General features: G+C 37.2%; 1 protein-coding gene across 3 annotated transcripts; it reads right to left on the bottom strand.

Annotated features, from left to right (window-relative positions):
* Positions 1-1,816: 1,816 nt before the first annotated feature.
* LOC105211421 (DNA-binding protein RFXANK) lies at positions 1,817-22,945 on the bottom strand. Of its 3 annotated transcripts, none has more exons than XM_029039737.2 (4): positions 22,778-22,945; positions 22,014-22,248; positions 20,754-21,500; positions 1,817-1,939 (listed from the first exon to the last, which is right to left on the bottom strand). In XM_029039737.2, the coding sequence occupies exons 2-3, from the start codon at positions 22,070-22,072 to the stop codon at positions 20,795-20,797; spliced, it is 765 nt and encodes a 254-aa protein (XP_028895570.2). In that variant the 5' UTR covers positions 22,073-22,248; positions 22,778-22,945; the 3' UTR covers positions 1,817-1,939; positions 20,754-20,794. The 3 variants fall into 3 exon arrangements, with proteins under 3 accessions (XP_028895570.2, XP_054083748.1, XP_054083749.1); XM_054227773.1 differs by lacking the exon at positions 1,817-1,939 and adding an exon at positions 18,675-19,069; XM_054227774.1 differs by lacking the exons at positions 1,817-1,939; positions 22,778-22,945 and adding exons at positions 18,675-19,069; positions 22,550-22,718.
* Between the last annotated feature and the right edge of the window lie 123 nt (positions 22,946-23,068).

The raw sequence follows: 23,068 nt of genomic DNA, 5'->3' as shown, positions 1-23,068 counted from the left end.
CGAGTTGTTGTTGTAGTGGTGGTGTCCGTAAAATGAATCGAAAAAATAAAAATAAACGAAAATGTGAATACAACTGTAAACCGAATATAAAATTTGTTGTTTCCGTTGTAAGCGCTGCGCCTACGCAATTATTACTCGTTTTCGAACATTTGACTGTTGTTGCGCGTCGCATTTTCGGAATGCAATGCAAATGGGTCCTGTGTACTTGTGTGGCTTGCTGGAAAATGCAATTTTTATATGGTTATTAGTTTCTAAGTACAGTTATTTCTATTTAGTATTTCGCAAATTTGCATTTATCACTAAATTTCGCGAAAAAAATAGAATGAAATTTGCGTTTCGAAAACATATTTGATAACGCATATGAATCACACAGACAGGAAATACGACGAACATGATTTCGTATTCTAAAGAGCAATGCACGATTTATTAGATTTTATTAATGAGGCCTTGGATTTTGAAAACAAGAAAACACTCGCAAAGACTTGTTTGAACTTTAAAAATGTTGCGAAAACACATAAGGATGTGCAACACAAAGAAAACGAATAAAAATTAATTGCCTCACTTGCGCATTCATATTCATTTGATAAAAATCAAAATTGCGTTCTACCGAATATGTTGGTCAATGCAATATTTATGGGCGGATATTTTCGAGCGCAGATCATGCTAATCTAGTAATTACACAAAAAGTTCGCTTGTTAGATCAGCCAAACACGCAGCGAATATTCTGCGATGCCAACAACAATACAAACAAACGAGATGCACAGATAAATGAGTAAGACCAGACGCACCAATACAAAGCAGACCTACAGACAGACAGACAGACCGTGCGAGATACACACAAGCATCATAGATCAGGCGAGACTAGTTTTCTACCGCATACAAATACAGTGAGTTTGTACTAAAACGCATTGGGTTCTACAAGTACGATTAACGCACACGCATACGCATCACAGGTTCAAGTCGTACACACATACATATAGAATAAACTCGCAGACAAATCACACACACACACACATTAATTACGACAGACAGTCACCAGTCAATGGCCGACGTTCGTCTTTGGGGGGCACGCACGCATACAGCAAATTAAACAAAAAAAAATCTAAAAAAAAAATAAATAAAAAAGTAAGGTAGAGAGGTGCGTAGTGTGCACATACCGTTGTCGGCCGGCGTACGAGACGTGGAACGCCAACACTTTTATAGTACGAGCATAGTGAGCAAAAGCAAAGCAATGAAACCCATAGAAGAAAGCGTTGTTGTCTATCTGTATCGGACGGATGAACGGACGGGCCAGACGTCGGTATTCTTACGTTGTCGGTTGTCACTTGTCGGCTGGTAGCGCTGGTAGTGGTACTGGTGGTGGCGATGGTGTCTTCGATTGCTGACTTTAGATTTCTTTTGCTTACTATTTCGAGCGAAATGAAGCCAAAGAAGCGTGTGCTGCCTCGCTAATGAGTGTAAACCTGAGCCGGTGCTGTTGCTGCTGCCGCCACTGAAGACGCAACACAACGCAAAGCAACGCGCAAAGCCTTAAACTTTGTGCAACACTGTACTAAATGTTAACAATGTGTTGTTGACTTTGTTAATGCCGCTGCGCTGTTTGCTCGCTTGCTTGCTATTTTCTTGTTTTTCCCCCGTATGTCTACTTCTACTTCTTTGTTTTTGTTTTTATTGTATGCTATTTTTATAGCATCCTTTTTGAGCTCGGTATTTTTACTTTGGTAGCTAGCTAGCATACTTTGCGTGGCCATACTATGTGATGCCGGCTTCCAAAGTGAACAATCGTCTACACTGAGGTCAAATGTTTTCTATTTTACTTGCCTTCTTTCTTTCTCTATGCCGCCATCGACTTTACGGCCTTCGGTTATATGTTCAGCAGCGCGCCGCTCGCTCGACTCACTTCATCGAACGGAATGTTGCGTGGTTATTGTTGGTGACACTGTAAAGAAAAAGGAAAATGCGGAAAATTGTAGTGAAACTGTGATCAACATGGCAGCCAAGTGCAATCATAAAATGTGAAAGCTGAATATTTCAACATATGACAACCGTTAGAATGCATAAAACGGATGTACAGTGTATATTAGCGCGGGAACAGAAGCGAATGAGCTAGGTATGGGGAAAGGATGTGTAGATTAATATAATTCCGTATAATTTGACACAAAATGGCGTAACTCAAGCGCAATTTGACATGATTTCTAGACACATGCATAAGTGGTTATAGTACTGGTTATATATTGGGTTTTGAGTATGTTTTTTTTTTAAACAAATTAAGTATTTTTGTACAAAACTATAAGCTCAAAATTATGGTAACTACAGTTTGAAAACCCAAAACATCATTACTAGCACGATATCTCCAATTTTTTCTACCAAATCAAAACTTGAAATCTTGTTTATCATGATGCTATGAGACTTTCAGTCAACGAGGTTTTCATAAACGATCACCACATGAAATATATAAACTCATACTCTAGCAACTGAACTCAAAATCCACTCATTTCAATTTGCAAACTGCTGCAATTCCTCCTTTGCAACCGTAAATCCAACAGAAAGCCAAACTCAAAGACATGAAGCCAAGTCTGCGAACAGTATAAAACAACAATGCGAAAAAAAAAAACAAATTAAAAACATTAAAGGCGAGCCTAAGAAAATGAAAACAAAATAATCGTTCAGTGCAACTTTGACAAAAACAAAAGACGGCACAAAGCAAAACTCGAAAAACGACGCCAAGATTTTTTCCCTCCAAAAAACTTCCATTACGGGTTGTTGTTTTGCTGTTCCAACGCCAAGGAGGCAAGGCAAATAACACAAGGCACCACATTTCAAGCAATGGGTCGTTGTACAAACGTCATAATGAAGTTAATCCGGCGTCGTTCATAATGATGCAAGGTAATGTTGTTTATACATTTCCATACAAACGTACATACATACGTGTGAAGCATAACATGATGATGACTGACTTTGGTGAGCATGTTTTTAATACACCACTCACATACATACAAACAGACAGAAAGACACGTGTGTGCGGCGGATGTGTGTTGTTGTGCAATGCAGTTGTTGTTGGCAACCAGTTGAAGGGCTTGTTTAAAACACAAGCGAATGCGAATATGAAAGACACAACAGAATAAAATATAAAAAATAAAAAAATGAATTAAATAAACACACACACATACATACATTGAGAGTGTGTGTGTATAATAAATAAACAGTAATGCATGGCAAGCGAAAACTGCAGCGAATGACAGGGGAAAAGGTAAAAACCGAGACACAAGTGAACTCCAAAGCAAAAACATTGCACATAAAAGAGCAGAAGTGCGCATAACACCAAGTAAAACATAAAAGTCAGCGCGCTTGGTGGAAAAATATACAACTCCAGTTGGACTACAAAGGTAAACAACAACATTAAATTAAGCTAAAAGGCGCGGGAAGGATAGACTGCTGGAATAAACCAAGAGTTTCATGTCACTTCAAATTCGAAATTAACAAAGTAAACTATAGCAGAGATAAGAAGAAGAGAAACGTAGTTTTGAGATTCAAAAACCTGCTAAAGCTTCAAAATATTAATTCTAACTTCAAGTAAAAAACTAAGAATATACTCAGTTACCCGCAAACCGAGAGTATCATTGCAGCTTTAAGAATACAACAACAACAAAAACAATAAGCATCGACAAGGCGCCGCCACAGGTTTATTTACATTTCAGCGCGGCACATGCGCAGCGCATATACTTTGTGGGGGCTCCACACCCTACAGAACCGCGCATAACACACACACATATATATATTTACAAGCATACTTTGATTCTGTCGCGCGCGCCAAAAAAAAAAAGCAGCGAATTGATAATTATCTCGGCGCGCATGACGCTCATCGCGCTTTTGCCATATTTATGGGTAATTTTCTGTGCGCGCACGCGTATTACTGATCGGCGATCAAAGACACCAAGCTTGATGTCGTCGAACGAGCCGTTGAGATGTAGATACAAGCGACGACGACGACGACGCGATGAGTATGGTGTATGTAGAAGGTGCTGATAGCGGTAATGTTTTGTGCTAAAGCCTCTACATGTGTGTGTGTGTGTGGTAACAGAAGCACGCTTGGTCGACCACTCCATGGAATGTTGTCAAGAATTCTGAGAATTCTTGTGGGACGAAGACTTTGGATCGCTGGTCAGGTACATCCACATGCCTATGTACGTACATACATATGTCTCGGTTTATACAAGTGCTCGCCATCCGACTTGATGCTCGCACAATAGCATAAATACACGTTTCTTCAGCTACATATATAGATATAAGCTTGCCACAGCATGCTAGTGGGCAGCAGGCGGTAGATATAGCAGCAAACTTGACTGCCGATAGCAATCTGTCTGCCAGTATGAATACCATCATATATAGGGTGTATAAAATATCTTTGGTAGAAGCATAATTTTAGGAGCAAGCAGATCTGAACGGTTCTCAAGATGGTCTCTCAAGCAACTGACGTTACTAAAACAGACTAGTATTAAAAATTAAAGTGAGAATAGATAAGGTTATACCAATTTAATAAGATAAATGGTAAATTTTGTTCATAATTTGAGCTCAAAAAATCGCAAACGAACATAAACTAAAATTATGTTTTCTAATACGAGGTTCATAGAGATTATTATTGAACTCAAAATATAAAAATTTTATTTTGCATTTTACCTCGCAATTCGCCACACATCGAGAGACGTGGTTGCGCACACGCTGTGGCGATTTAACGGTTTTCCGCATACTTTTCCATTAAGCCAAGTCAAGCCAAATAATTGTTGTGCGCAGCAAAAAACGTGTTTCTTGTGGACACACATTCAATGGCTGAGGAATTTTCGCAACATTTTTTTGGTATTGACCATGGAACGGTAATTGATTGCATTGTGAGTGTGAGGTACCACATTCCTTAACGAAAAATTTTGTGTGGGAAAAATTAGAAATGTGCGCTGACAATGGAGACAATAAGAGCTCATTGAATTTGTTACTTTCTTCAATTCTTCAATTCTGAAAATACCAGGTAGAAAAGCAAGTAAAGTTATTTGTTTGAGATCCTTTCAAGAGAGCCCTATGTGAGAATCTGCACACACATGCCGTTCTTAGAAATTGATTTTTGCTTATAGGAATCAGGAATGCATTGTTCCTTACTCTCGTAAGCAGTCCGTACCTGCCATAACTCTAATTCTTATTCTTATAATTTCGAAAAAAGCATTAACTGCTTGCTTGGGAAAGTGGCAAATTCAAAAATCAACTATTATTTAACGCCGGTTCCTTCAACTTTATTTTATTTATAATATTAACTTGGAATCATGAAGCAACTCCGTCCACAACCAAAGCAATTTCGAGTGCGGCTAAGAATATGCTGCACATGTGCAGAAGGGTCAACGACGTCGGCACATTGACAGCACATATTCTATTTGGCGTGTGGCAGCATTAAAACATAAAATATGGCAAAAGCAAAGTGGAGTACTGGAAAATCAACTTCCCCCTTTTCAAAAGCGGCTTGAAGCTTGTTGCTTAATGATAATTATATAGTGCCTACTATGGATCGGCGGTGTTAAGGTGCACAGTTTTTAATAGTTTAATTTTTCATACTCGAATAACGCAATGAGAAGAGCCGCTAAAAATATAACTAACTTGCATTGCAATAAAGTAGGGGAGCCAGCTAACCGCAAAAACTGCCAGTTGGAAAAAATGGAGACAAATGCAAAGCAAAGTGCACGCGATATGTTTAATGAGTAACTTATCAAGTCTAGCAAGGGGGAGAGCACAACAGCAGCATATCATTAAAAATATAAAAATATACCAAATTGCAGAACCGCTACTAAAGGCTTCGAACTATCGTCGTAATAATTAAGAAGGTAGCAATAAAAAAATATAATAAGGAAATATGGAGTGAAAAAACTATAAAAGCGACGTCTTCATACCAAATTTTTATAGATCACTTAAGGTAAACGGACTATATAGTGGGGTATCAAAGCTAATTAACAGTACCGCAGCGCAAGCGAAGCATGCAAAAATTATTTAGTTTATGGTAATATAAATCCATTAATACCAGGCGGATCAGTAAGTCGTAAAACCATTCGCGTCCACTTGCATACACACGTAACACATACGAGTATATAAGAAAGTTTTTAGGCCTAGCATCAAACAGATCGAATTTATATACATACATATGTATGTACAGACGCTTATGGCAAACGGAAAAAATGCCGCAAAAACACAAGTAAACAACTTTGGCATTCCAAGAAGTCTATTGCCTTTTTAAACGAAGCAGCCACCACCTCCAACAACAAAAGCAACAACGACCGCACCGATTGGCACACCGAAGTAAACAAGAAATAAGAAAAAGTCGAGTCGAGTCGGCAGCTGCAGCAGAAGTTGCAACAACTCAACAAGAATGCAACAGCAACAACAATAAGAACAACAACATTCTTCGGGTGTGAGTGTGTGTGTGTGTGTGTCGCGCATAAAGGAATTCGTTCATGGAATCCATGAATTGTATAAATGCCTGCACCATCGCCATACCGAACGAACGGCACAGGAGGCGAGTGATCAAAACAACAAAATCGAACAAAACAGGAGACAAATGATCATCAACAAGCTTTGTACTCTGCTGCTGTGGTGCAGAAGACAGAAGGCATTGACTGCAGATCGCGATCGCCCGCCCGACGAACGCATGATTCCGATTAGTTCTACTATAAAGCATACTTTGCCGCGCGCACAAATCTAAATGCCACACAGGCATCAGCGCATGCGTACGAATTGATACACACACATACACACGATTGTACGATCGTCCACAGTGCAACATTGCCTTTCCTGTTATGATACGAGCGCGCATTGTGCCTATGCGAAATGCGAAATGCGGTATGCAATGTGAAATGCCCATTTTGAAGGCGGAGTTCACAGGCATCATCGCAATAACACGCCATGAAATTCCTTCCCACGAGGACTACTATGTTTGTCTGGCTCTGCCGCATAGGTAAGTTATCCGCCATTACCGAACTAACCATACAAAGTCTTGATTAGTTCTTTTGTCTGTTTGTTTGTCTGTCTGTCTGTCTGGTTTTGGTATTGGTATGCTCCTTGTTTTTTTTTTAGTTTCGCTCTGTTTTTGTTACTTTTATAAATGACTTTGAGAAATGGGTTCAAGGAACGCTGTGGACTTAATGCCTTTGAAGCGAGGAATTCTTTGAACTCAATGAAGGACACTGCAGCAGACATAAACAAAATACATATTTACAACGTAGATATATATGTATGTTTGCGTATATTTTCTTATTTGTTTTGGCCTTAGCATGACTTTGTTTTCGAAGATGCGGCACAAAGCGCAAAATTGGCGCCAAAAGTGTACTGTGCTGCTCAACTGGTGTCTTAAAAAAACGTGTTGGAAATGTTTTCAAGGAATTCAGACTTCTTCCCATTTCAGTTTATATGAATATGGGATGCGATACTCTTTTAGGAAAATTATGCTGTACTGCAACAACAAAAATCTCACGATAGGCAATGTGTAAGGAATCCAGCATAATTATTTGAAAAATTTTAGCAATTCTAAAGTAAGGCAGGATTGGATTAGATGTACCGCATTTATCGAAAATATATATTTCATAACCTTTTGAACAGAGAAACTTTAAAAGTTGAATCTAGGACTGTTAATATGAAATCACCGACCAACTTAAAGTTACGACAGGAGAAAAGGTCATCTGAAGGAATGTTTGATAGGTAGTGCAAGTAGACCTAGCTGACTATTTACGGTATGGAGTTAGGTTAGGTCGTGTAGGATGAAGAAAGGAACACTAAGTAGTGAGTACCTTTGACTTTGATTTGATATCAACTTCTCAAGAATAGCAAACTGTTGTTAATGGACAAAAATCCAAAAATCACAGTCGCCATCGGTTTTGAGTCTTTTGAACGACCACAATCGGAAAACTTAACATTATAAGCTATGCCGATGCATATTTATAGAAACATATACTTTATTTATAAAACCATCGCAGTCATATACTGGAAGGAGCTGAACAGAAGTAATGTTATGATTTGAAAACAGACAACATTAACAGAGAAATGACGATAACTGCGCCGAAATGTAACATGAACGAAGGAAAAACGAAAAATCGCCATTGCGTTTAGAGAAGCATACAATTTGAGCGCTCGAGTAAGAGAAACGTCTACTTCTGCTAAAAAAAAAAAAACAAACGAGCGAACCACAACTCAAACGAACTGTTTCGGAGTGAGTAATATTTGCGCGGTAGTGAATGAAAACAGTTTGAGAGCTCATGTACTATTTTGCGCAATTTATTTTGGTGATTATTTTATACATTGTTGTATAAAACTCTACGCTGTGACTGGATTTTTTAGATTTTTCATATTTCATCTATTTATGTAATCAAACAGAATACACATAAATACATGAAATAACGAGTTTTTTGTTGGCCAATATGTACATATAAAAATATATGTAGAATTATATGATGATTTCGTATGCCAAAATCGTCACGTACGCATATGAACTACAACAAAAAAATATGTGAAGTCATGTCTCGTATATATTGTAATAGAAGCCAAGTAAGAAGAAAGCAAAAGAAGCGCTCAAATTAAGATCAAAAAAGCAAGTCACGAATTCTATGAAATTGATCACATATAACAAATCTATTAGGAAATCATGCAAGACATCTTCATTCCAATTTTCAAAATATGTTATTGGTAGAGGTATTCACATCGGAACTATTACTTTTTAACAAAACTTATAGGAAATATGCAAAAGTAATAGACAAGAAGTTGAAACGAAGTCATTTCTTTGGGCGCTAAAATTTTTTTCAGTTTTAACCTCAAAGTTGGATTTTAATATACAGTGGTGGCCATATAAAAATAAGTTAATGGTGTGGGACTGCTTTTCTGCTAACTGAGTTGGGTTATTATATACAATTTATGAAATTATGTGTCAGTCCGAGTACAAATGAATTTAAAAAAGTTTAATTTTACCTTTTTCTGAATAGGAAATGCCATTGTGTTGGGTGTTCGAACCGGAAAACGGCCCAAATGACACGTTCAAATATGCCAAATCTTGTGTTTAAGCAAATATTATCAATGTTTTGGAATAGCCCTAGATCTAAAACCTTTTGGGAACTTGTAAAAGCTGATTAAAAGGCGCATAGATAGGACTAACATTGAAAATACCGATAACTTTTAAGTAGACTTCAAGGAGCCTGAAAATCGATTCTAATGAAAATCTTTGATAACTTAATTGACTAAATGCCAAGAAGATGTCGTGAAGTGATAGAAAAACAATGGATTTGCAAAAAAATATTAGTAAAACTTATTTTTTTACTATTGCTTCCAAAAAGTTGCATATGTTTTGTCCACGTAATTTAAGAGGTGAAATCAAAATGGTATTCGTATTTTTTTTTAAGAATGCAAATCTTTTGGTTTATAAGCGCTAAATAATAGTAAAAATACCAAATTAAAATAATTTCATTATCAATCAACAGTCTCAACAGTTTAACGGTAAGATATACATACTTTTTCTAAAATCGTGTTTTAGTTGCATATGATATGGCCACCACTGTACCAAATATCAACGATCTGATCTATTGATCTATAAAACAACTATGTATATTCGTGACGAAGTCGAAGAAGTCAGAAATAATCAAAGACAAGATATTTAAAATATATTATATATCAAATTAATCAATATCCAAAATAAAATATTATTCTTTAGTCGACAAACCTCTTTAAAATTATTAAATATTAGCAAACGTCACGGAAACTTTTGATCTTAAATATAAACCAATTAGCGCAGCTCTCAGCAATGACATTACGAATAAATCTAATCAACATGTTTTAATAACTTATGACACTTGCAGGGAGTGCATGCCAACCGTCCACAAAAAATAAAATCTTAAAATCACGTTAAAAACTCATTACAGCGATGAAATCTAATTATAAAACCACTAAGAATGTATATTGAGAAATGCAAGTGAAAAAGAAACTAAGAGGCGTTAAAAGAAACCCACAACCAATCAACTAAATGCGATACAAAGTAAACGAGCACTTTCAACGAATATAGCGGTAAATCGTAGTGAGTATGTGTGTGCGTGTGACTGTGTGCGAATGAAGTAATTTTAATGAAGCTCGCGTTGAGGTCGGTTGCTTTAATGCACTCGCAGCAAGTGGCTGTCAACACCGACGAAGCACGCCGACACACACCAACAACACAACAGCGGCAGGGCCTTTTAGCAGCTACAAATCAATTTTCAAAGTTCAAAGCGTAGGAGTCGCGCACCGCAACGCCTTCGCCACTGGCGACCTCTCATCATCGACTCACTACTCCCACAGACAGCCACCCACTTTTCAGCCGCACTTTGGGGTTTCATAAACACAGCACCACTTCCCACACGAGCACACACAACGCGCCGCGCAGACAAGACGATATACTGCTGCTGCTGCTGCAGACGAGCAAGCCAACGACAGACAAACCGACCGACCGAGCAACCAAGCGTCTGACAGCCCAGTAGGCTTTCAAACAAACAAACAAACCAGGTTATACCCTGCTATGTCAAGAACTGGGAGTGGTACCATTAAGTAAATGCTGTTGTTGTAAAATGTGTACAACGCTTGCATCGTGGGTATATACGACTTTTAGCATATACATATGTATGTACGAAGAATCAGTCGTAGAGGAAGCGAACGAACGGAAGTTATCCGCGGGTGAACCACCACTCCATCCACTCGCACCAAAGAAACATTTAGCTCTAACTAAACTAATTACAAAATAGAGCAGCTAAATTAAAACTATGAGTAACAGTAAATGCTGGCTGGTGAATTTAAAGTTCACGCACAGCACAGCACATAAGCCAACCAACCAAACAGCTAACCCTTCATCACACCAACGCAGACGCAATGGAACATAAATAAATTCCCATATTGTCATATAATGAAAGCTTTATAAGGGCAATTTGGGTGTTGCTTGCTGTTGGAGACCTCGCTCGTTGCTTCTTTAGTCACTTCCACATAGCGGATTCCATACAGACACATCCAATCATAGATCTATTGCAACTGGGAGGGGGTCACTGGCGTACACGCACCACTGAACACCGAGATCAATTGAAGCAATACAAAATACAAAATCAAAAAGGGAGTGGGGTGTGACCATATGACAGTGATGATGTTGATGATGATGAGAGAGTGGAAAATTGATTTCAACAACATAGCAAAGGGCAGCCAGGTCGCGCTGCTACTGCTTCGATGTAATAATTCTAAAAGCAGTGACAACGGCAACTGTCAAAATAGCAGTGAACGTAAAAAGCTTGTAGCTTGTAAGTAGAACCATAGCACATCAAAAGTTTGCTTAATACGTGCACACGAGCATTTTAAAAGCAACACCAGCACTTTACACATGGACAGACGTAAAACTCAGCTGACATGACATTGCAAGTGTAAGCTGGAACTCTGGCACTCTTCGCTGTGTGAAGAAAAGAAGCAAGTGTCATCGTGTTGTCGTCGTCGTCGTCGACAACTTATTCTTGCGTATTTGCGTTGTTGTTAGTGACAATGACAAATATTAAATACTATTACATTTTACAACAACAGCAACCAAGTTGTGAAAAGCTTTTGTTACAAATAATCATACAAGTAAAACCGAGCTCAACACATCTTTCACATCATCGCCGTCATTCGAGCAACTTTAATACTTACAAGCATTACAAGTATGTGTGTGTGTCGGACAAAACTGACACTCGAGCCATAGCAGCATTGCAGCATTGGCATGCCACGCCAAAGTAGCAGGGCAAATAAGAACATTACTTCACACTAACGCTGTTCTTCTGCTGCACATACACACACGTACATATACATTTGCAGAAAAATCCAATATATAGTGGCAACTACTCACTGCCCGCGCCACCGCTGTTGACTTAACATTCAAATAAGTTCAACAACCCATTTTAAAATCGATCACATGAACATGGTGTGAAATCTCACTCCGAGGCGGTAGCATGTGTTGTGTCAGAAGTCAGAAATTGCTCCGCATTTATTTCTATGCACACAGCTAGTTATTCGACTGGTACCAGTAGAATAAGAACCCAGCAACTGCTTGAAATGCTCAACTCCAAATTGTCACAACCCACGTTATCATTCTAATAAGCTTGAAAATGTCTGTATTTAAAAAAAGTGGGGTTTCCTCTTGATCTGGCTGAACCAACGATTTACTTTCCATCGAAACTGAAAAGAAAAAATAAAAATGCTAATGCTAAAGTTAGTAAGAACCCTTCCTAGACTTTTTTACTCCCTTTCTTTGGTGACAGCATTAATAATGGCAGACAAATTGACATTGTTACTAAATTTAATTACAGCGACAGTTGTTAACACTGAAATTAATAAATTCCAAGGAGGAAAACAAAAAATGGCATAGCTAACGGAACGTGACTGTCAAACGCTGTCAAACGAAAACTTAAGTTTTCACGAAATGAAAAAAAAAATAAAATAAAATAAAAAAACATCGCACTACTGAGGATATTTCCATAGACGTACATAATAGGATAATAGAAGGATAAGAGAAAATACAAAAGTGTATAAAAAATACTTCAGTTGGTAGATTTTAGTTGTACATTATGTAAAGGAGATCCTGAAGGAACACTAGGACGTGTAATAGCCCATATTTACGCTTAGTTATTTCAAATCTGCTACTTATTTCAGTTTAGAAGAAATTGATGTTTTCATTTGTAGAACGCCGTTGCGTGGAAGTCTTAACGTTTTGCTCATGTCTCTGAGGACCAAAACTCCGTAGCCGCGATAGTCGGGCTTATGTAATAGAAACTGACAAATACTGCAGGCCAGAGTCTATCAACTCACATAAAATACACAAAGCTATTTGAGTGTGGGTTTATGACGCTTTAATAAACAACAATAGATCCAAGGGTTGTATAATTTTGCTTATTAAACGTAAGAAAAACTCGGAACACCATAGACAGTAAATGTTGTTGTTGTTGTAGTGGCATAAAAAATTTACAAATAATTATGATGAATGCTGCCTATTTGACCGTCTTTATCCAGATAAGAACCCGAGTGCGCCCCGCTTAATTCGAACCGACTGTCATGTAAATGGATAAATGAGCGAATGAGCTGATGCCACCATTTTGAAATTCAAAAATATATAATAATCAAAAATTAAAAAAACTAATATTTATAATTAATTATAAAATTAATGAAATAAATTATGATATTAAAAATAATAAAAATACATACACCCGTAATATCAACTTTCGCACTTTTTATAACAGTACAGAGCAAGTCCAATACCGTTTATTACACATATGTACATATGTACTATTATATTTTTATGTATGCAACTGTACAGCAAAAATCAAATCAAAACAAAAACATCAAAAAATCAGGAAGAACACAAACGGGGGATATGTATAGAAAAAGATGCACAACGGAAAAGGCAAATACCTTAAAAATAGGCAAATGACAATGTTGTTGTTGCTATTACTATATACATTTAGCTGCATTGGCATATGCAATGAGGAAATCAACGGCGAAAGGAAAAATTTTAGAAATGCAATAAAAACAAATGCACAACATGCAAAGAGCGAAAGCAGATGGTTAACGAATAGGTTCGTAAAAGAGAAAATAATTTCGAAAAGGCAGGACAGCCGTACACGGGACAATTGAGTGTGAATGAGAGAGAGATGGTGAGAATAGGCGAAAAAATGCCAACAACAAAGATGTCAACAACATTTCAGATGCCGGCTGCAACGAACACCGGGGAAAACATATGCAATGCAACGCACAGTGCTCGAGCACGACGACTGCAACAAATAAACTGGCACAACGCTGCAGCCTGCTGCTTTGTTTTTGTTGATGTATGCGCATCATCAACATCATCATCATCTGCCTCATCATCAGCTACCTAGTACGTTTGTATGTGTGTATGTAGCATACCAGATGCCACCAGTTAAGCTAGCTGCTAGCTGCACCATTGTTTGTTTCGATGCACGGCCGGTCGGTTTGTTGACGTCGATTGGCCTGACTGCGCTATTGGAATTGCCTTGCCTCGCTTGCTAGCTTGCTCGGTGCTTGCTGTTTGTTGAATGCATTGGCTGGGAATGCAGCATATTTTCGAAATGAAAAACAACATGATTCTACGTACAGTACCCAACACAAAATAAAGCGACCGAAGATCCTAAGCAAAACAAAACTCAATACAGAGTATAATATGTATAATATACAACAAATGTAAGCGCACAGGACGCCATTTAAAAATGTACAGATAAATAGATATTTATTTAAGTGATTAAACTGTAAGGTGTCGGTATTCATATGCTCATATGTCTGTCTGTAGTTTTGTAAATGTACTAAACAAATTGTGTTTTCACATTTTCAATTTTTTTGTCTCGAATATTTTCAAGAACACGTGCTTTGGTCAAATCGACAGATGCAACAAATTTGTGCCACACATTAGTTACGACCAACAGTTATTCTTCAAATAAAATACAAAGTAACCAAATCTCCGGCATCTGGAGGAAACATTAAATAGTGTGGGACAGATCTAAATATAAACAGGAAATAGAATTTTAACGCAGCGCAACAACAGTAATACATTGTATTTTCAATTAAACAATGAAATCGTATTCACTTTTCCTATGAGTTAGAAGAGAAATTTTATTTCAAGAAAGAAAGTAAAGTTTGAGTCAAAAACAGATGTCTAACAGAAGACGAGTAGTGTTACCAAAATTACAGTCACTGGAGAGAAGGAAAATACAATTGAACTTTCACAACTCGAACTTCTATAAATAGAAGTTTTTTTATGATTTGTGGTGATTCGGGTTAAGGAAGTTCAACTGTATATTTCAAATTTATAATACAAAGAAGATTATAATTCAAAACGTTGAGGCTTCGTTTTATGAAAAATAAAATAATTATTATTATTTCCCTTCCATAACTCGAAGTCCTACATAATTCGAACTATTGAATTGGCAATAGAAGTCAAATTAGGGAAGTTCAACTGTTTATGCTCTTCTTTTCAGGCAGGGATAGATAACCGCTACAACAACAACAATAAGTTCAACTGTATTATATTAGTTTTAACAAGTCTTAAACATCGAATCACCTCAATCTTGTGATTCGGATATGTCTTCAACTGAAGGAGATAATATTGCATTCATATTTTGCGCCATTAGACCGTAGAGAAACTATCATTGGCGGATGCTGAGAATTTGGATTAAGTAGTTTGATTATAAAAATTGAAATTAATTTATGTTCAATAAATGCTTTATGGACATTATTTATGCAGCAACGTATGACTAACGTGAAACGTCATGAATTAATTTCCGAAAGTAAATTTTACACTTTTTAAATTTAAAATGTAGCATATTGATTTCAATATTACGAACGCGCCTGTAGTATGTTCATACATGACACCTGTCAAAACATCTGTCTTCTCAAAAAAACTACCAAAATATGGGTACTATTTTTTATATTGAATCAAAAAAAAAGTTGTAGACTACATCCTCAAACCATTACGCCAGCGTCGAATTCGAAACTATACGCTGACAGATGCAGAGCAGACATGCGCTAAATAAATATAATAGCGCCGCTGCCACCAATATTAGCGTCTACGTCAACCGCTGCCACACCAACATCCGTAGCAGCCAACAGACGGAAGACAGCGATGAAGACCAACACAAATTGAAATTGCAAGAAAAATTCCATTTGAACGACCTTTCCATTATTGTGTACTCATATACACATAAACACACTCGCACACACGTACATATTTATAGAGTAGTACGATGCGAGTAGTATTTCCTGTGCGTTTTCTTTTCAGTTTGAATACTTTTTATATGCACCTTCACACGCTCTTTGCGCCCTGTCTCGATTTTATTATGACGAAGACCAGGCCAATCGGTCGTTGCTTGCTTGCTTGGTTGGTTGGTAGGGAGGTCGGCGAACTAATTTTAAATTAACGAATACAAGAAAAAATAGTAGTGAAAATAAGTACGAACTTGAGTAGAACATATACAACACGCTCATTCGCGTCGTCGTTGTCGCCGCTGTTGTTGTCCGTTCGTTAGTTTTACTACGACTTTGTTTCTGCTCATTTGTGTACTCTATTTGGTATTTAATTTCCCCCCGAAACCAGTACTGAATGAAATTTGTTGTTCGTGTGGCAACGTATTTTGTACACCAACGAGCGATTTCAACCACTACACATGCGGTGCACACCTTTGCACACGCATACGCATGCAGTCGCGTACGCTATAAAGATACTAGATAAATCATTCCCCTCACATAAATAAGAGAGTGAGTTGAGAGAAACTTTCAAATAACAGCGAGCATGAAAAAGAGAGCGTGTAGTATTCGAACTCTTATTAGCATTTAGTTGCCAACTATCTCTGCTGTGGCAATTTACTTAAGTTTCACTTTATTATTGGCCATCACTGTTGACTTTGTGGAATAAATATTTTAACTTTTAAATGTAAACTAAAAGGGGTGTATAGCAGCTCGGTTATACGAAAGAACTAAGTGCGGGACTGTTGCTAGTTTATTTTTATGTGCGGAATGTGTACAAAAGTCACATCAACAGTGGACCAATGATCAAAATAAAAATTTGCAATGTAAAAAAATGAGATTGGCAACGCGAAATCGTCGTTAAATATTCTCAAATGCTCCCAATTCATTTATTGACACATTTCCTCTCTTACGCTGTACAAAATTCTCCTTTATTTGCCATTTATTCATTTTCTCAGTCTCCGTAAGCATACATATATACATATGACAAGCATGTGTTTTGCCACTGTTGGCATTCTTTTAGAGAAACGTAAAAATGCAGCAATACAGAAAAGCCAACAACCGCTGCTGCGGCTGCGGCTGCGAAGCGACTTTTTTACTTTTTACGCTGTGACCGACCAATCAACCGAAAGGCCAACAAAACGGCAAAAAAGGCAAAACAACCAAACCGACGACGAAACGAAATAAACGAAGGCGTAATACATAATGAGCAGAGCAAACTCAGCGCGAGCTAAATAAGAAGAGCAAACAACAAAAACTATATCACATACCAAAATGCAAGAAAAAGAACGTAGCAAAATGAGTTGCACATACACATATAAAGCTAATAACATTAGCAGGGGCGTTACACTTATATGCGTGAGGGGATCTTAAGGGGCTCGGTATCGTGTTTAACCTCATTATAGGGATTTATAAAAAAATAAACAATATTCTAATGCAATAAAAATAAAATTTCAATATTAGTATACTACAAATAAGACGGACTATAACGGGGAACATAACATTTCGAAAATAAGTCTTTGTATAGAACTACAGTGTTATTACCGGTGTAAACAAACTAAAACCGAAAATTAACCAAAACAAATTAATTTGACAATTTAGTATTTTCGTTTTGTTTCTGAGCCAGTTACAGTCGCCTTATTTTCTAATATTCCAATAGTAACTTTCTAACAGTTTGTAGATGTAAAACTGACAAAGATCTCTAATTATAAACAAATGATATGACAAGATTAATCTATGACTTACCGATCCAAACATGTTAGATCGCCAAAATAACAGCCCTTGACCGGAAAAAAATTCGGATCAACTCAGGTATCGAAGAACCGGCTGTTGTGGGAGTTGTTGATAAACTGTTGCTAGTTGGATATGACAAACTATTATAAGAATGCTAATTAATGAACAGTTTTTTTCATTGTTACCAAAAATATGGAAACAACTTCACAAACTATACATTTTAAATTATATTTTTTGGACTTCTGTATACAGTTTTCTACACTTTATATAAGTAAATTTGTGGTTTAAAGCGGTCTTCCTTTCCTTTTCCTTATAACTGCCTAACAATTCTTGAAATTCAACAAAAATCCACTGAAAACCCGCAAATGAGAATTGAGTTTACATTTTTTTATATTTTCTTGAGGCGCTTGCGTTCGCACTTTCTTTTATTAGGGTGGTATTTGATAGGATGTGAAAGAGTATGTAGCAGACAACTGCCATGTATTTAGTATACACAAATATACATTTTGCATGTACAGATGTTGGTTCTTGTCGGTACGAGCGAGCATTTTCCACTATGGCAAATAAAACGTTAATGCCTTTGTACATATGTATGTATGTATATTTGCGGTAAGTGAAGAAAATTATTACATTGTAAGTTAAGCCATGATAGCACGAGATATATGAAATGTGTCAAAATATAGAGTACATCAGTAAATAACAGCAAAAACGTATGGGAAAACTGTATTAAACTTACATTTTGTTGCTAGATGTGTGATCACGACGTGAACTACTGCTGCTTTGGCAAAGTCGATCCGCACTTTTCAACTGCTTCGACACAAGTTTTTCCTTTAACAGTTTAAATTCGAATAATTAACAAATAAACGAACTTGGTAATTATTTTCATATAAGTTACAATGAAATTTTGTTTTGTCCAATTCGTAAATGGTGTAAAACCGCACGCACTTCCTTGCTTTCTGATGTTAGTTTCTGGAACAGCGCGCACTGTTGGTATATACACATAATAAATTGCGTAGCGAATTTTCTAGTTTCGTGTTCTCTGTTATTACTTCAAATTTTTGGAAATCAGTTTTCACAGCACAAGTAGTTTATCTATTTTTTGGTATATGTTGGTATTTCTATTGCTACACACTTGCAATTTTTGTGTATATTAATATTTATTTTACCGATATTCTTCACATATCTTAATCTTATTGTTTATGTACAAATTCAGTTTAAGTATCTGTATTGTGATATACACCTTCCAAAATTTTTCGCTGCGCTTACGCTTATTTGCTGTCGCTGTGACGGTGGCGGTGACTGTGGCAATCAGCCAATATTTTACCAACTAGCAGTGAAGTTGAGTTTCCTCTCCACTAATGAAGCGAATGGTGGCCAAGAGCAGCAGCAACAAACACGTCCACCCTAAATGAATGTTCGAACCAAACAAACAGTGAGCGCCGTAAAAAACTTAAAGTAGCCGTACAAAACCGAAAACGGAAGACAAACAGTCGGCAACACCTCTCTTTCTCTCTAATCTCTTTGATGAGAAAACATTTCAAACCTTATGGGGGAAATATTGAACGAACATAAGTGAAGAGGAGAAATATGTAAACAAAACAGAAATCAAATTTGTCGAGCGTTCAGTTGAAAGTACATGTCTGATGTTTGATGCCACTTATTTTGTTCGACTAGATTTTAAATGTAGGTATTAAATGCAAAGGCGAATATTGTTTGTTTTTGAGTCCAACTAAACCACCACAAGCGGAAAATATCTGCTAAAACTTTCTCATTTGGAAAATAAGTTCTATTAGTTCATGGTTAAGAAATATAGCGATTGGTTCAATAAGCAACATTAATAAAAAAATAGAAATTGAAATATAGAATTCTTCAGTGATAGTATAAAAAGTATGAGAAAATAAACAAATTTACAAAGCATATGGTTTATTAGCTTTAACTTTAATATTAATATAATCCCTGTCTTGGTTTATATTTCCATGTTTATATGTATAAATTGTAGACAGCTTAACGGACAGAATCTGAATATGCAGTACTTCACATCCGAAGATATAGAATCAGTTTAGCAATACACATTTCATCAATTACAAACGATCACTATTACAATTCAACTCCCGGACAAGCTCTTGGTAGCTGCAGTGGCTACATGAAGTAGAGAGGACAACCGCTGACGTCCACGGATAGGAGAGATAGTTTCCGTACAGACAATAGTAAGTAAATGGAAATCAGAAGAGACTTGCATATACTCATACGCGATCTACTATATTTAGCATGTAGCCTTGGATGAGATGGCGAGCGGGCGGTTGCACAATATGCAGAAATGAATGAATGAATTAAAACGAATGTATAACCTCAAGTGCAGACAATGTGCAAATATGTATGTGTATATGTGGGTGGTGGCGATAGACTATTGAATAAATACTACAAACTCTCGCTTGAGATCCACCAACTAGATAGTGGTCACAGTGTAGTAGAGAAGTGCAGTGAGGTGGCGTAAATGCATTCTCATATGTAAATGAAGATGCAGTTGTATTGGAATCGTCTGTGTATAGTTTGCGAATGCTCATAATCGTGCCATAGAATGCGTAAATACTTGGTATTTTTACTCTCAAACTGATGAGTGCTCGTACGAAACGAACGGAGATGCTGTGTCAAGGCACAACGACTGTCTGCGTTCTTTACGGATAAACGGAAGTGGCACTTATGGGTGGTTCCCTCACTAACGCCACTACTATCTTCATCACTATAGCCAATAAGTCAATATAAAACATTTCGATGTGTTATTTTGGGTGCGTCGGAGATGAATTTACAAGTATGCTCATGGAAGTAAAATGTACTTCCTGTCACGATTTATTTGGATCATTCCTACTTATTGAAACGGCTATTTGAACGAAAACTCAATTTATGTATATTAAGTATTCTGCACACTTAATCAGCTTTTGTGCCTATTTGATTTGTCGATTTTACTTTCCACATACATTTGTAAGCTGGAGGTCATATTGTTGTAATCTGTTCTACCATTAGTATATATTTTTAACGGCAGATGGGTCTTTGTAAATAATATGGGGCACTAGAAAGATGTGAATTAAAAGTTGTAGAACTGTGGTGTGCGAATGAGTGACATTAACCTCAAATTCGTTTAGTTCGATAGCCAGTCAATATTTTATTCAAACCATTTATAAAAGTAATCGTTGCAAAAGTTCAACAAGGTAGTATCGAAGACCACTTACCGAATAATTTTCAGAATTAATTGCCTCCACTGAATTGTGATTTATAGCAACAACAACGCACTCAAGTATTGCTCCAGCACCGCTTGCGCCAAAACTGCTCCATTCTCTACAGCCAAGGAATATGCCGTATCGCCGTTCTCATTAGTGGCCGTCATATCTGGATCTTTGGCTAATAATTCGTTGCAGGTATGTGGATGATTTCCAGCTGAGGCATACATTAAGGCCGTGTTACCTACAATATCCATATGTGTTGAGCGTGCACCATGTTCCAGCAACAAACGCACCACCTCATTGTGACCACCACAGGCTGCTAGCAGAAGTGGAGTCACCATTTCAGGTGCTTCTGCATTCACATCAGCACCAGAATCAATAAGTAAACGTACTGCAGCCAACTGACCGTAGTAGGACGCCCAGTGGAGGGCAGTAAACCCAGTCGCATCTTTAAAATCGATATTGTGTGCATTCCGCTCGAACTCGGCACGCACTTGATCATCGGTGATCTCACCTTGACCGGCACGTTCGTGGAAGGGTAATGTTACTTCCACTGGACAAAAGGTTGCTTCGGTATTACCGCGCTGTAAATTTGTCAGCACAGTGGCATGTGGACGATACGGGAGAAATGCACTTTTGCGTTTTGATGCTCCACTGACACCACCCGCGCTGGAATGTAATGAAGTGGGCGTTGATAAAGGTGTGGTTGAATTTGGTGAAGGCGTATCCGCATTGAGTTGCATATTCCATTTCGAACTAATAATTAAAACAATTAAAATTTTTTTCAAAAGCTTTTTATAATCTTATTTAATCTCATTCATATTCCAAATACATATTTCGAGGAAAACATTTACAAATTAAGGGTCTATCCAAATAATGATTAAATTATGTTTTATATGATCTCAAAGAGCGCTGGCTAAAGAAGTTTAAAGCCCGCCGAACCATAGTTTTAAGTTTCAAATGTTAATAGTTGGCAACACTTCCTAATATAAGTACTTACATAACAGAACAATGCGAACATATAAGAACTCACGCTCATTAACGCTATACAAACCCTTCCCCTTAAAATTAAATTAATAATACTCCGATATATGTAGCATTGATTTGGCTTTACGTTTTTACTATCAATATGTTTAATTATTTGTAAAGAAACCAACCAAATAATTGTTTACCCTTTCAATCTTTAGCTACAAAATTTGAATTCCGTGATGAGGGCAACTAATTTTCTCTCTACGGTAAACAATACAATTTCCCCAACTTACAACTTACCGGCTTTGTTCGTCATCTGAATTCGAATTGGTCGCAGGCGAATTTGCGGCCGAAGACATGTTCGACTAAATGCTTGTTCTGTCGGTTCTCCGCTGTGCTGTTATAATGAGAATTTTCTGTCTTCTTCACACCCCAATGCCACACCAAATGCCAGACACAACAGACACAAAATACGCCGTCAATTCGAAATAGCCAGGCGGACTAGGCTATTTTTTCGAACTTTAATGTGAATGAACTGCAAAGAAATTAAAACAATGAAATGTAAAATACGAAGCACTGCAAGCACGAAGAAAAAAGAAAAACAAACACAAAAAGGAAATACGAGAACGGAAGATGAGCAAAATGCCATTAAAAAGGAGAATGTGATTTATCATCAAGTACATCAATAACTGAACTGCGCGCCATTTTCCGCACTTTAGCCCACAATTCACCCCATTATATCTCATATGAACTCGTATAAACTTTTCAGCAAAACTTTACACAATAATTATGCATGTATTAAAACAAAATATTAACACATTCATAACATAATATACAGTCTATGGTAGCGGTTAAGAGCCAAGCCGTTGTTGCTGACGAAAAATGCGAGCACGATGCCATGGATGAACGCTACCCGCCCATAGCCGGCACCAAACACAAAAACGCAGTTTGCAAATACACTTTTTTACAACCCGGGCGAATTTATTCCACAATGGATACCTTTTTCTCAAGGGTTAACAAATTCTAAAATTCTGTAATTTCACTTATTTGTAGTGTATACTCACCAGAATTTAATTGAGAAATCTGTAGTATTCGCCGACGTTGCTGATGTCTGAGCGCACGGAAGAGAAAATGTGCAGAGGCAAATTGGAAAAAATGTGGAAATATTCATTTTTGATGCGGATTGTGGATATTGGGCAAAATTGATTGTGGATGGAATGTAATCCATTGACCGTTTTTAGCAAAGACAAACACTTATTTACGGTAATAATGCATAGACCGTAAATCTGAAATAGTTGGACCACCAATTATACGTTCTCAGTGACATTTGATGCACCGAAAACGTACGCTCTTAC

The sequence above is a fragment of the Zeugodacus cucurbitae genome, chromosome 3 (genome assembly GCF_028554725.1).
Source record: "Zeugodacus cucurbitae isolate PBARC_wt_2022May chromosome 3, idZeuCucr1.2, whole genome shotgun sequence".
Lineage (NCBI taxonomy): Eukaryota > Metazoa > Arthropoda > Insecta > Diptera > Tephritidae > Zeugodacus > Zeugodacus cucurbitae.
Note: the sequence above shows the minus strand (reverse complement) of the source record. Positions and strands in the feature narration are given on the sequence as shown.

What these genes read in the sequence shown, in the direction of transcription:
- LOC105211421 (XM_029039737.2), bottom strand. Translation starts at nt 22,072, where the DNA reads ATGTCTTCGGCCGCAAATTCGCCTGCGACCAATTCGAATTCAGATGAC. An exon ending in TCAGATGACGAACAAAGCCG is followed by an intron (nt 21,501 to 22,013) that starts GTAAGTTGTAAG and finishes TTTAATTATTAG; the next exon opens with TTCGAAATGGAATATGCAAC.